The sequence below is a fragment of the Dermacentor albipictus genome, chromosome 10, assembly GCF_038994185.2.
Source record: "Dermacentor albipictus isolate Rhodes 1998 colony chromosome 10, USDA_Dalb.pri_finalv2, whole genome shotgun sequence".
In the NCBI taxonomy this organism is placed as follows: domain Eukaryota; kingdom Metazoa; phylum Arthropoda; class Arachnida; order Ixodida; family Ixodidae; genus Dermacentor; species Dermacentor albipictus.
The window spans coordinates 58,701,664-58,716,760 of NC_091830.1; the positions used below are offsets into that span (position 1 = coordinate 58,701,664).

Here is a 15,097-nt window from a genome sequence, read left to right on the forward strand (position 1 = left end):
TTATTCTCTAAGAAAGCTATAGGTGCCGTTTCTGCTTTTATAGGGAGTGTTGATTGCCTGCTTTATTATTCTGATTAGCAAACTTAGCCTACTTCCCTTCCTTTGGCGCGTGCTGTCTGCTATCAAGCGCCGAAACATTACTCTCGCTCGCGAAAAACAACAACGGAGAAACATGTCCGACTGATAAAAGTGAGACCGCGCACTCCTCTAGCTGACAATAAGAATTAAAATTCTCCAAAGTTCTTTAAAAAAAACCAAACGAAATAGTATCCGATGAAAAATAAAACTAAATTTTAGTGACTGTAATTCAGTCTTGTATGAAAAAAAAAGTTCGGATAATTCATCCATTTTAGGTAGAGATCTTTCTTTCTTTATTGCGTGTACTTTGGGTCATATAAGTACGCCACTGTATACGCCAGTCGTTAACAAATGAGCGGAATGTTCATCACACCCCCTTTGTTCGCGCACGTGGTACACACGGCACCCAGTATATTTAAGCATTGTGTGCAGCTGTTCGTACGTCAGTCATACGTTGTTCTGAGAACCCCGATTATGTTTAACTCAACAAGGGGCATCAGCAAGGCCTGCAAGAAAGTCCTGTACTTTGCTCTGGTCTGAGTGTTGTCCGGTTCCTTCAGGACGAATCGACTGCGAAAAGTCTGGATCTCTGCGAGGGTGCCAATAACGCGTCCGGCACGATGGCTCACCTGCAAGGTGGTGGCAGCATCGAACGACTGCGTCTTGGTGAGGGTGCCGGTGGTACCGCGGGGGCTGAGCATGGAGCGGCGCCGCTGCTGGGGCGTCGGTGGCCGGTGTTCCACGGGCATCGGCTCCTCGGTGTCGCCGCCTTCGTCCGAGTAGCCGCGCTGCAGGTCTGCGATTGACGTGCGCACCTCGCTAATTGTGTGCTTCCGTTCTCTAGACAGGTCACTCTGTCGCTCGAGCTTAATAAGGGCAGCTACGCTTTAAACATCCTCCCTACAACCACCACAAGTAAAGCAAAACCAAAACCAAATGCGGTTTGCGTCGAAATCAGCCAAATGGAAGCAGGTTCACGAAAGCTTGCATGTAGCTACAGGTCCCCTGAGTTGGGCAGCAGAAAGTAAATTGGCTGGTAAATGATCCAGCGCATTGGGAACGCGACTGCAGTAATATTTTGGGAGTAGCGTGTAGAAACCAGTGGTAATACTTGAAAACGCGTGCGTGTTGAACGCTATCATAGATGCCTGGTTTATTCTGCGCAACTCAGCATGTCCCCAATCATTGCTTTTAAACCTTAGCTTTTGTATTTGCTTGTAATTTGCTTCTACTTATTTACGTATATAGCGCCCCCTCCCCCGCCAGCAATGTCTCCTGACCTTGGGGCAAGTCAAATAAACTTCACTTTAACTTGGACATTTGAAGATCATTATGACATTTGAAGGGCTGATCAAAGATATGCAGCGGAATGATGGCATAAGCGAAAATAGCTACGGTTGACAGTAACACGCCAGCGACTACAATTCGTGCAACTTAATTCAGAGTGTGAGAGGGACTGATTCTCACCCTTGACGTCGGACATACTGAATCCGCTGCGAAGCATGTGGTGCTCCAAGTTGGCTAAGAAGAAGAAACAGACACACGTGAGTTACCACAATTCAAAACAAATGTATAGTTTCTTCGGCGAAAAGCAAGAAAAAGCATTTTGATGGGGTGTTAGAGATTATACCACTAAATTTATTCTATCTCTGACCTCAGAAATCCCAGTTGGGCTGTTGATAAGGATGTCAATGCTGCGTTTTTTACTGTTATTCGATGTTCCCAGAGAAACATAAGTATCACTCTCGTTCATTTAAATGTGCCTTGCAGACCATATCTTTCATACAAAGCTTATCCTTCTGCAGAATATAAGTTCTCATTTAAATGTCGAATATGAAAAAAAGGAGTCCCGGAGTTCTTCATTCTAGTAGGTCTTGTTGATGCCAACTCGTGCTAAAGTAAGCAACTGCAACATTCAAAAGGAGTACAGAAGTGCGCATTCAAACGATATGCTCTCATGCTCGAACAATTAAGTTGCAAGAAAAGGCAATCGCGACGCTCCAAAACGCGATCGCAAAGGAATTGACAAACGGTGGCGCCACAGTTCGCCTTGTTTAGTTTGACCAATTGTGAACCTCTAATACCTAACCGGGTTTTAAATATTTCCGCATTTTCTTTTTCTTTTGCTCAGGGCTGTAGTGTTTCGAGACTGGTTGAATGAAGGTGTTTCTATAGATCAACTTTATCACTGCTACCGGGTATACCCTTATTAAATGCATGCGGGTTAGTCCCTGTTGTGAAGCTTGCCAATTCGCCAATGTGCGAAGCATCGTGCAACGGAGCAGACACCACGGCTCGAGGGAAATGAGGAACGGGCGCATACATTGTGGGTTACCTGGATGCCGTACGCTGGACTTTTCGGCTTGCGCCCGCCGCTGTCGGCGGCGCACTTCTTCCCAGCGGTGCTCTTTTTCCAGCTCCCTGCAAACACGAGCTGGTCATTTACGCTGGAGCCCAATTGATAACCGAAAGACGTCGAGGTCAAAACGCACTCAACTTACTCGATCAGGTTCTCGTTGCAAGAAACCGGCAAACTGAGTCTCAGAAACTCGTAGTTGACCTTCTCCACAGACTCGAACAACTTGTGCGTGATCTTCAGAGCGGGGGGACATTCTCCTCTGCATTGAAAAACAATACATGATGTTTGTCGGTATCGTCTAAAGTGTTCGCTTGGCCAACTTGTGTGCACAGCCGCTTATACATGTCGGGACAGTGATTTCATTTTTTTGTGTCCTGCCTTTTTTTATTGTTCGTTTTTTCGCGGTCCCCAGTCAAGTTATTCTAGATAAAGATTTTCTTTCTAATTCAGCAACGCAAGTATCCAATAGGTATTTTGTTTCACCTTTCTGAATGGTAAGAAAAGCCGGTCTTGCACGCAACAGGTCTGAAAAATCTGAATGTTGATCTGTAGCGGCTCATTTGGCACATATATTGGGTACTTCAAATAGTAGGAGTGACACACGACTTCAGATAGCAGCCGGACCTGATAATGAAAATCAGGTCCCAGCCCGCTTACTTTGATAAACGATTTTAATAAACAATGATTAAAAAACATATTTCTATTATAAACCTTAAGGAGTCACGACAAGATAAACCTTAAGGAGTCACGACAAGAGGCCTTCACGAAAGTGGCAGTTCAACCGAAAATAACCACTCGCGAACAGTAATTGTACAATCAAGAGTGTAGACCTTAGCCGCTTAGCATTATAGAATATTCTTCCGTAGAACATTGCGAAGAACTTGAACTGCACCGTAATTGAACACTGATCATATGGTAAGTTGCCGTTGCTGTGCATACTGTTTAGGAAATCGTAATAACAAAAATGGTAAAGCTTGTTATTTCTGTTGCATCATTACTGTTGTTCTATGAAGTAAGATATCCTTGCTGTGGAAGGTGTAGTGCTTGGAAGAAAACATTCGCAGCGCCAACTCGAACTGCATAGCCAAAATTAATCTAGGCCGGAATTATGTAACATTTCAATGGACCGTTTTCACGGCGATCCCATGGGCGCCGCCATGCTTCATCCCGTGGTGACGCGTCCATTGCTTGCCTCGGCTGCCTCAATATCCTCCGTGTTTACAATGTATGTGCATGACGCCCGGTGAGGCTCAGCGAACCTCTGTTTCGGTATATATCGCAGACGGTGACTGGGTGGACGACATAAAGCTTCGGCCACCACTTAAGAGGATACGTTAGGGCTTTCGGAGCTCATGACGCCTTGTGAAAACCGCGTGAACAGCGCAAACGGTGCTCGTGCTAAAAGCGATGCTAGAAATGTAATTCAAGCTGTCCAAGCCTTTTCGCCTGTGCAATAAATCAGTATCGGGGTATTTTTCTCTTCGTTCATTATTTGGCAAACACTTTGAAGTAGTGGCTTGTCAAGTTTATGACTTGGTGAAGTTCCTCGGTGCGGTCGCTGTCAGACTATTTACTTTCCGTCTAATCGCTCAGAGTGGTCAGAGTGGTGCTCTGCCCACATAACCACCGGTATCGGGAAGCCGCGAACAGTGGTTGATAAATAATTAACCTCGTGAAAGAAGTATACTTGCATATTACACGGCTCTGTTTGCCCAACTCATCAGCACTGTTAACACTCGTCAGTATTCTTCATATTCCGTCCTATTCGAAGGTAACTGCCAGCATGGTAACCAGTTTACGCTACTACATTTTTGATTGCCTTTTTTATCGAACTGTACACTACGTAGACCAAGCAATGTCAACGAGCCTGCGGACGGCAACAGTGTGTGCGACTCACCCAGCCGGTATTCTGTTAACTTCGACGTTTGGCGAGAAAGCATCGTCCACGTTGACGAACATGGGTTCATCCTTGTTGTACCAGAAAGTCATGTTCCGGTTCATGTTGCTGTTGGGAATAGGCAACAAGGAAAATCAGAAATGAAAGCCCGCACAGTTAGGGCACAAATTGAGGAATAGATCGGAGGAATTTGAGTATTTCTTCATCAACATTTTGAATAGCATCTTTTTACATGAAATGAGGGAACAATAATCGGCATGCAGTGTAGCATGCAACGCCTGACTATTGTAGTTTACTGACTTCTATGCGATTGAGGACCGGCTGTCACTTCCCAAATTTTAGTATAGAACAACGAGATGCCCGAAGAGGAAACCTGCAGCCACCTTCTGCCTTTCCACATAGAACACACCAAATAAAGTCAGATTTTTTGGGGGCTTTTTGCTTATCCAGGTTATGATAAGAAAATGTACCATACACGTGTGTGATGACAGTTAAGGAAACAAAAGATGTGCTTTACTGCCTGCAGTGTTCTTTATGCGTGCTCTTTACTTTCCGTATTACTACTGGTTCCTTTAGACTTCTAATTTTGATAAGTGACAATGTTACAGCTGCCTTTGGTGTTTTGCACATATTTGAGAACTTGTACCATCAGTTCTTTTAGAGTATAACAAAGAACGCCTTATTTTATCACGGAACGGAGCTCTAAGCGGCGAACAAATAGATTTAGTGATGACTTTGGAAAGAATGCTAAAGTGTTTACGTTGGTGGCAAAGGCGCCAATGACACAGAAACTCCCCAACGACGCGGGTGTTGTCAGAGTGAGTTGTTGTCAGCAAGTACGAGGATCATCAGAGGCACTAAAATTGGTTCTTCGTTTTCGGGGAGTGAGGAAGAGGGCGGTTTTCTGCCCTTCTCGATGACACAGAGCTGATCTCAATGGTTCATGTCATAGTATATCGTATACGGTGACGCTGGTGTATTCTTGTTTTTGTCCTGTTTATAGCGCTGCTTGCTTCCAAAGTACGTACCAACTAGTTCCCCTATAATAGAGGTATTGGAGAGGGACATCCGCATAAAGTAATTACAAAATTTAGGACTAAGGTTTAGCTTTTTCTTTCAGTACGGACACCTTCGTACTTGTCTAGAACGTTGCGCCGACAAGGACAGCGTAGTTTTGGTACTGTTCTCCCGAGGCCGCTGTGATGAGGCTGCTTTTGTTTGAGAACATGTTGCCAGAATGGCGTGCGCGTGGTGCGCTAATGACGGCAGTTGTGACAGGCAGACATAAATGCAAAACTCGGAGAAACTAGATGACTTACAGTCCCTCGATGCACAGTGTACCGCGCAAAGGCCAGAAAAGTGAACGGACACATAGTGCTAATTTTATGTGTATTGTCATTGCTTAGAGGTGGACTTCTACTTGTCCGTCGACAGTTTTTTGCTCATGTCTTGGACAACATTCGACGTGCAAAGCAATGTCGTTCTGAAACGCGCGTTAGGTAGAACGTACAGCACATCGCAATATAATGCCACGTGATTACATTTCGGGGGAGGAAAATTGGGATGCACGGCGAGTTTGAGCATTTCTTATTTTAATAATTTGCGCAGAAAGATTCGACAATGATTGTCACTGTAGGCGAATAGCCAAACAGTTCAAGAAAGGTACGCGCCTTTTAAAGAAAAGAATAGAGCAGATGACGGCATCCATTTGTTGTAGTGAGGATGTTTAGGTTACGTTTGTTGTTTCATTGCATTATTTCATGGAAAGCAGAACCGTTACCCAGCAGGTCTGTAGGGGTAGTAAAAGTGGACAGCAAGGGCGTTTTAATATGCTGACATTCAGCAACAAACGCGAAAGAGTAAATGAAATCTATAATCTTTAAAGAACGATAATAAAGAGAGCGACCCTTACACGCAGAAAGGCTGGTACCCCTCCTGCAAGCCGCACGTGGTGAAGAACCGGAGCAGGTTGACGTCATGACCGAAGACCAGCTTCGCCTTCTGGCCTATGCCAAATGTGCATGCGGGTACGTAGGATGCTGCGGGGAAATAATATTTTGTTTTAAACTTGCGAATTACGATTGTTTATCACACGTTATTGCATGTGACAATGATGCGGTGTTGTAGAATGTTCGCAGCCGAGATTGGACGGCAAGGCCTGCAGTATATAGTGTCCTTAGTGTATGCCAGATTAACGTGCCGTAATGTCAAGTTCGTACTGAAAATAAATGCATCTGAAGCCTGCTCACTATTTAGATGCGACGCTGATCTACCATGCAAAGCATGTATGCTGACATTGATAAAGGGTGGGACAAGGGCCAATTTAGCCAGGTAAAACATTTCTATGCTTGCGTAAGTTTGCAACAGTTAGTGTGAAATACAGACAAATATTTACGTAAATTAATTTCTCCGAATATTTACTTTAACATTAGTGCATATAGTGGAAACTGCGCTGTGCAGAACATCAGCATAAAGACGTCACGCACCACCATCGCCGCAAGGAATGTCCGAGAAGGCAGCTTCACCGCCGAGGTTGTCAAGTAGTAATTCTCCATTCAAAGAGTAGCCTGCATGGAAGGTCACAGCGAGACGTAATTTAAGAAAGGGCGGAGACACACAGGAACCACTATCTGTATGAACACTCCAGATACCTTGTAAACGATAGCCTATCACTTAAATCAGTTAATTACAGTCGCTGATTTGCAACTCATCTATCAAAAGAAAATATGTTTCATTATGGTGAATAAAATGGCATAGGTTGTACCATAAGCTTAAAGTTTATGAGAGAAAATAACGTCAACTAATGCCAATTCACTTACTGATGGTGCGGTCATGTAGGTCGAGCATGCATCCAATGACGTCACCAATCATCCATTGCTTGCCATAAGACTCCGTTCCCCCGCCATGGGATTTGATGGCCTGTGGGCCAGAAAGCAGTGCTGAAAAAGTCTATCCTGGTCCACAGTTTGAAAATCATGTTCTATGATTAAGAAATATTTAATTGACTTGAGACGAAGAGGCACCCGACATTCAAGTACGTTAAATGACTGTGCGCTATTTAAACGCTAAAGAAGTATGGTAACTACAGTTATTGGTAATGGCTTGCAATACCCATGCAAGCTCAACAAGGAATGCCGCCACACTGCCCGCTATGGACGATGCGGTCTACGCATGTGCCAGTTTATACCTCACATAGATTACAATGCAAAGCCAATACTCCCAGCAGCTATTATACAAATAGCAGCGGGTTATATCTCCACCGGAATACTCGAATACAACACTATCTTCACTGATGGTTTGTGAGTGCTTCAAAGTTCATCTTGCGGATTGTTTATGTCCTCCCCAGGAAAGATACCTTACCGGCGTGAAAGAACATCATCGACATGCGCCGAGCTTTGTACAGTCAAATAAGCAATCAGATACCCGTCATCGCACGTTCTGCGACATTGGATCATCTTTACGGAATCGAAGACAGCCTTTCAAAGTCTGCACTCCAGAAAAATCAACTGGAGCTACCAGTTGGCTAATATTGGCATAGAACTGTAGCGGCGCGGCGATGGAGCTGCGCACCACCCCCGCAGCCATAAACAACGCCGCGGGGCGTCCCGCGGGCCTCCCGTAAGCGGACCTTCGCGAGTGTTGGACACCAGGCACACGGACACATGATCCGACTCACTGTGCCGAACGTCGTGCGCGAGCTCCCTTTTCTTATTACTTTGTTTACTGCTTTCCTTTCGCACTAGGTCCGCGCACCGCACTTCTCAATGCTCTTTTCCCCTCTTTTCTCCTCTCGCTCTCTAAAGCCCTCGCCACTTCCGGCGCGCTGCGCGCGCCCGCTCAATTCTCTCTTTTGACAGAATAAACTAGACCTTGTTACCGAAAAGACGTGTGTCCGTCTCGTTTACCACGGCTCTACAAAGTGGTGACCCGTAGTTTTCTTCGCGGCACTGCCGAAGTTTTTGTGGAGCCATGCACAGCAACGAGATGCAACCAGACACTGAACCTACGGGCACGACCGAGCAACAAGACGTCTCCGCGGTTTCCATCCGACTCCCACCATACTGGGACCGCAACCCTGCAGTTTGGTTTCTGCAAGCGGAATCGCAATTTATTCTCTCTGGCGTTCGCACGGAACAACGCAAGTACCACCTAGTTGTTTCGGCACTGTCGCCTACTGCTGCAGAAGAAGTTGCCGACCTGCTTTCTGGACCACCTCCCGCCACTCCATACAGCGATCTTAAGGCTGCACTTCTCGAGCGCACAACAACATCGCAGCGAGCCCGCATGCAACAGTTGCTCTCCGCAGAGGACTTGGGAGACCGTCGGCCAAGCCAGCTCCTTCGCCGTATGCGACAGCTCATGAGCGGCAACACAACAGTAAACGATGACCGCCTCCTTCGGGAACTGTTCATGCAGCGCCTTCCAGTAAACGTTCAGATGATACTCGCTACAGCCACGGTAATGGACCTCAACAGCCTGGCCAGCCTGGCGGACAAAGTCATGGAGGTGGTGACACCAGCGGTGTGCAACGTAACACCATCAAGCACCACTGCGAGTTCAGTGCCGCAAACATCATCCTCCGCCGCTTCTCCCATCGACGTGCTCTGCAATCGCCTTGAACAATTAGTTTGTGCTGCGGAGCGTCATCGCACTTCACCCCGTCATGGAAGGTACCGCAGCTCGAGTAGATCACGGCGTCCAAGAGAAGAACGCGCCCGGTCTCAAACGCCACCACGGGTATGCTTTTATCACCGCCGCTTCGGGCAGGAGGCGCGCCACTGCCTCCGTCCTTGTGCATGGCAGGGAAACCAGCCGGCCGACCTTTAATGGCGACAACCGGTCAGGGCCAAAACAAAAGTCGCCTATTTCATGTCATGGACAGAACCACAGGCCAGCAATACCTGGTGGACACCGGGGCGGAGGTCAGCATTATTCCCGCGCAACGTTCCGACCGAACTACACCGCCGACCTCCTATCTTCAAGCTGTCAACGGTAGCAGGATACCTGTTTACAAGTCGCGGTCCCTCACCCTGAATCTTGGCCTGCGCCGCGTGTTCCGTTGGGTTTTCCTCGTCGCTGATGTTCGCCGTGCTCTTATTGGCGCTGATTTCCTGGACCACCACGGACTGCTCGTCGATGTGAAACGCCAACGCCTGCTGGACACTGCTACCTTGCTGTCTGTTCATGGCGTCGTTTCCTCTGACTCGCCTATAATCGCCCCAACCTCAACAATTGCTGGTGATCCTTTTGCTTGCCTCCTTCAACAGTTCCCCAACCTCACGCGACCACCAGACTGGACAAAGCCCGTACAACATGATGTACGTCATCACATCATAACAACTGGTCCACCTGTATTTGCTCGCCCACGACGACTCGCCCCGGACAAACTCAAAATTGCCAAAGCAGAGTTCGAACACATGTTAGAACTTGGAATCGTACGACCATCGTCCAGCAGCTGGGCGTCCCCGCTCCATTTGGTCCCCAAGAAATCAGGTGACTGGAGGCCGTGTGGGGACTACCGATCCCTGAACGCAAAAACCATTCCGCATCGGTACCCACTGCCTAACATCCAAGATTTCACGTCGGCACTGGATGGCACTACAGTGTTTTCCAAAATTGACCTGGTGCGAGCCTTTCACCAAATTCCTGTCGCACAAGAAGACATTCCAAAAACAGCGATTACTACCCCATTTGGCCTCTTTGAATTTTTGAGAATGCCTTTCGGTCTCCGAAATGCCGCACAGACATCACAGCGGTTCATCGACACAGTCACACGCGGTCTGCCGTTCGTTTTCGCCTACGTTGACGACTTGCTTGTGGCAAGCTCATCCCACGAAGAGCACCTCCAACATCTCCATCAGCTCTTTGAGCGCCTATCAGCAAATGGTATCGTCGTCAACACTGCCAAGAGCGAGTTCGGAGTACCATCACTTGATTTTCTCGGCCATCGCTTGGATAACAACGGCATCCGCCCTCTTCCCCACAAAGTGCAAGCCATCATGGAGTTCCCCAAGCCAGCTTCAATCACTAAGCTGCGCCAGTTTCTAGGCCTGGTAAACTTTTACCGCCGATTCATTAGAAACTGTGCTATGCTGCTGGAACCCCTCGAGCGTTTGCTCTGCGGCAAACAATCGTCAACCGCACTGCCCTGGGACAGCGCAACAGATTAAGCTTTCAATTCTATCAAGCACGCTTTGGCCGATGCCACACTGCTAGCTCATCCCAACCCCAACTATCCGTTGTCGCTCATGACGGATGCCTCCAGCTCTGCGGTCGGAGCGGTACTGCAACAAAAAGTAAACGGTGGGTGGCAACCCCTTGCCTTTTTCTCAAAACGCATGACCCCCGCACAAACACGCTACAGTGTTTTCGGCCGTGAGTTGCTCGCCATGTTTCTCGCCGTGAGGCATTTCCGACACCTACTTGAAGGCCGCTCGTTCACAATCTTCACTGACCACAAGCCTCTCACCTACTCAATCGGCCGCTCTGAATCATTATACACTCCACGTGAGGTGCGCCAGCTCGCTTTCATCTCAGAGTTTTCAACTGACATACGCCACGTCAGCGGCGTTGACAACTCACCAGCTGACGCCCTCAGTCGCGTGGATGCTATCACACGCAGTCGCTCCAAGAGCTCTATCTCAACATCATTTCCTTTCAACCTCCGAGAATTGGCTACAGAACAAGCTAGTGATTCTGAGCTCCGTCACCTACGTGACGCGTCAACATCTCTTCAGCTTGAATTAGTTACCTTTGAAGATGTGCCAATTGTTTGCGACACCTCCACGGGCACACCTCGGCCTTACCTAACCACGTCTTTCCGCAAGCAAATATTTGACTCATATCACACTCTTGCACACCCAGGCATTCGCGCATCTCAAAAGCTTATCTCATCACGCTTCGTCTGGCCGGGCATGAACGCAAATATCAGAGACTGGGTCCGCTCGTGCGCACCTTGTCAGCGCGCGAAAGTTCAGCGGTACCCTGTCCCCCCCCACAAAGCCTTTCTTGCAACCCGACGAACGTTTCTCCGTTGTGCACGTCGACATTGTCGGCCCGCTACCCCCATGCCAAGGCTATCGCTATCTTCTGACATGTGTCGACCGCTTTACACGCTGGCCCGAAGCGACACCTATCCCCGACATGTCTGCAGCTACTGTCGCCGCAGCTTTTGTTTCCGTTTGGGTATCCCGATTTGGCTGTCCAACGAAAGTTGTCACTGATCGAGGCCGGCAATTCGAATCGTCCCTTTTCACGGAGCTACTTCACCTTCTCGGAACAGCACGCTTGCGAACTGCCTCCTACCACCCTCAAACAAATGGCCTCGTCGAGAGATTTCATCGCCATCTCAAGGCAGCACTCACAGCGCACGGCTGCCCAAACAAGTGGGTTGACAGACTTCCTCTCACGCTTCTCGGAATTCGATCGGCCTTCAAAGAGGACCTCTCCTGCGCTACTGCGGAGCTTGTTTACGGCACCTCGCTTCGCCTGCCAGCCGACTTCTTCGAAGAAAACACCCTCACCTCCTCTCTAACAGCAAGCGAGTACGTCGACCAGCTTCGCGATGTGTTCTGAAACCTCCGTCCGCAGCCTACGCGTTTTAACAAACCCCGTGCAGTGTACATCACTTCGGACTTGCAGAAGACTTCCACACATGTTTTTGTGCGTTACGGTCCTGTGCGCGGCTCGCTGCAGCCCCACTACCTCGGGCCATTCCCCGTTTTAGAACGTTTTCCTTCTAACTTCGTCGTCGACGTAAATGGGACACGAGATACAATCGCGCTTGAGCGACTCAAGCCAGCATTCAGCGAGGCACCCGCGCTTAATTATCTCGCCTCCCCGGAACATGCGGACTCCGCCTTGCAAGTGCGCGGTTCGTCACCTCCTCGTCGCGTTCACTGGGCTGCCACTTGTGCATTGTGAGCATCGTTCGTCGCTTCAGCTTCCTCTCTAAGGGGGGAGCAATCTGTAGCGGCGCGGCGATGGAGCTGCGCACCACCCCCGCAGCCATAAACAACGCCGCGGGGCGTCCCGCGGGCCTCCCGTAAGCGGACCTTCGCGAGTGTTGGACACCAGGCACACGGACACATGATCCGACTCACTGTGCCGAACGTCGTGCGCGAGCTCCCTTTTCTTATTACTTTGTTTACTGCTTTCCTTTCGCACTAGGTCCGCGCACCGCACTTCTCAATGCTCTTTTCCCCTCTTTTCTCCTCTCGCTCTCTAAAGCCCTCGCCACTTCCGGCGCGCTGCGCGCGCCCGCTCAATTCTCTCTTTTGACAGAATAAACTAGACCTTGTTACCGAAAAGACGTGTGTCCGTCTCGTTTACCACGGCTCTACAGAACAAATCACGTAGCGTGTAAAGTGGGTCTTCTCATAAGATTTTAGTAGATTCAAACGCACTGCGGCACTGCAATTAAGCCTAAATGTTTAAATGGTAAAGCACGGCAGATGTAATGTGGAAAATGTGAGCTCGCCTCTCCCCTTCGGCAAGTTATTTTTTGGTACACTTTCATTTCACTTCACTTCAATATTTCTGCATTTCAATTAAACATAACAATAAATTTCCCCGTGCTTTGTTCGGCTTCATTCTCTGTAACGTCGTATGGCTAGTGACTAAAAACGAACCGACTAGTTGCTATTCGTATTCGTGATAATCCACCAGTTTCTCGTTTGTCTTCTAGCATGTCGCAGTCGAAATCAGCGCCATCTCACGCCCCCGACGAAGAAAAAAAAAACAGATTTATAGGGGGCAGACTTGGACTTAGCATGAAACCCACAAGGAAGCCGTCGTAGGCCCAGGAGTGATGGTCACCACCGATCTCGCAAGATGGCAGGAAGTTGCTGGCGTTCGCCCACCCGACCTTCATGGGACCAAGTGTCATCACTTCGAACTCGAAGTACCTGTAAGTAAAGAGGCTACTTGATGACATCGTGCACTATGAATCGCTTTATTAAGGAAATGAAACAGGCAAAGACAACGCAAGACGGGAGTGTACACATTACCACGGCATACGCGCGCGTGGTATTTGCTTTGGAATGACGGATTATAAGAAGGTAAATGGCTTGAACACTCCACCGATTCAAGTGCACGTAAGACGTCGACATTAGCCAACGAGCGCCTGCCTGACAATTGCTCGATATCCTTCGGCCGGCTTCATGTAAGTTCGCTACTAAATGCGAGCGATCGCATGAAGAAGCACGTTGTGTGCGTTTGTGTACAATATTTGTAGTCTTCACAGTACTGCAGGCAAGTTATCGGAGGAGAAAATGCGACTGTAGACGCGTGTTAGGATGCACATTGCGGTAATAAAAGAAAAGTGGCTGCCTGGACTCTAAAATATCCTCATTTTGCACAAGCAGACTAATACATCTGTCTGATCCCACGACTGAGTTAAGTGAGACAGACATAGCGCAGCGTGGGAAAGGAACAAATGCGTGTCCTATAGATATAGGGCAATATAATGTTCAGGCATTTAGAGACATCAATTTTTTTTTTAAATCACAGAACTTAAGAGTGATAATTTATCCATGCCACACAATAAACGTTTCAACAAATACAGGACTCTTGGTTGACGCACGAATCATACCTGTTTGCTTAAGTCGATTTTTATTTTCTCGGCTGCAGCATCGCTTGTATAACAATGCCAGTATGTGACATCAGTATAAACACCTAATGTGAGGGTCGAAAATATGCCAGTAGTATATATAAACGCCACAGACAGAAAAGAAAACGGGAATCTACACGGCACGAGGTGCTGGTCAAGAAAGAATGTTGTAAAATAAAGCATATGGAGAAAGTGGCGGAACACATACTACTGTTTGAAAAAAAAATATATTTCTTAAAAATAACATTTTGTTCACCGCGGTTCTTTTATTTTAAGGTGGATGCAAAAAAATCTGCATCACAATGGACAAGCATGGACATGTGAGCATGGACAAGACCACTTACCACTTCCCTTCAGAAACGGAGTAGGTTACTTCAGCACGGTAGGTTCGTTGATCATATTTCACCGATGCTACTTTACTTTGCACGCCTGCAGGAAAAATCAAAACAACCATGTTTCTTTGAGTGTTACACACTGAGCAAATGTCCCGTTTCATACCTGCGCTGAGATTCGCATTTTAGCAACTGCGATTTTATTACGCAAAGTACGAAGGTACACAAGCACAATGTGGGTGGTAAATACGTAGAATCTAATTGTAAAACATCCAGTTTCGGAGAGTGTATATGGTATATCTGACGGCATAGAAGGCACGCTATGAACTATCCTGAATGTGAAAATTGTTCTAGCACTAGTGATAACAGACACTTGTCAAGATGAGCGTAGATTTGTCAAAGAGGAGCGACATTTGCCCAGGACGTGCTGTCTAATTACCTTCGAGGCTCTCAGCTGTCGGAGGCTCCAGGACATAGCCATAGGCAAGAAGTGTCTTGACCAGTTCTCCGGCCGTATCCCTGGTAGAAATGGGAAGCGAAATACCGCTTTATGCACAACGCTTGACTCGCCAGTGACCAATAATCTCTGGCGATGAAAATTTATCCTTGAGATGAGACATATATACAATTGAATTTTAGCTTGGTTTCCACCCTGTCTGCACGACGTTTCCAAACTGAAAAACTTTTTGAGCATTCCTAAAAAAAGATCAATATGCCCCATATTCCATAATCTCATGTGAAAGCACGTATGTTTATTTAAATTTTCCAGTTGTTGTGGCAGTGAAGAATCAGATTGTGGCACAGCTGGGAGTCGCGAAACT

At 47.6% G+C, this 15,097-nt stretch overlaps 2 protein-coding genes across 7 annotated transcripts in view; one reads left to right on the forward strand and one right to left on the reverse strand.

Annotated features, from left to right (window-relative positions):
- RyR (Ryanodine receptor) overlaps positions 1–15,097 on the reverse strand; it is a 340,296-nt gene that overhangs the window by 166,897 nt on the left and 158,302 nt on the right. For 3 of the 6 annotated variants that reach the window (XM_070526816.1, XM_065444520.2, XM_070526814.1), the window contains exons 28-38: positions 14,716–14,795; positions 14,289–14,373; positions 13,117–13,240; positions 7,154–7,253; positions 6,821–6,901; positions 6,247–6,373; positions 4,335–4,442; positions 2,580–2,696; positions 2,414–2,499; positions 1,546–1,599; positions 708–874 (exon numbers count right to left, since the gene is read on the reverse strand). In XM_070526816.1, the coding sequence (XP_070382917.1) occupies positions 708–874; positions 1,546–1,599; positions 2,414–2,499; positions 2,580–2,696; positions 4,335–4,442; positions 6,247–6,373; positions 6,821–6,901; positions 7,154–7,253; positions 13,117–13,240; positions 14,289–14,373; positions 14,716–14,795 (1,129 nt within the window). Of the gene's footprint in view, positions 1–707; positions 875–1,545; positions 1,600–2,401; positions 2,500–2,579; positions 2,697–4,334; positions 4,443–6,246; positions 6,374–6,820; positions 6,902–7,153; positions 7,254–13,116; positions 13,241–14,288; positions 14,374–14,715; positions 14,796–15,097 lie in introns of all 6 variants that reach the window. The other 3 variants (XM_070526813.1, XM_070526812.1, XM_070526815.1) reach the window with 1 other exon arrangement.
- On the forward strand, positions 7,902–9,161 carry LOC135912130 (uncharacterized). The gene has a single exon (XM_065444518.2). The coding sequence runs from the start codon at positions 8,304–8,306 to the stop codon at positions 9,159–9,161; it is 858 nt and encodes a 285-aa protein (XP_065300590.1). The 5' UTR covers positions 7,902–8,303.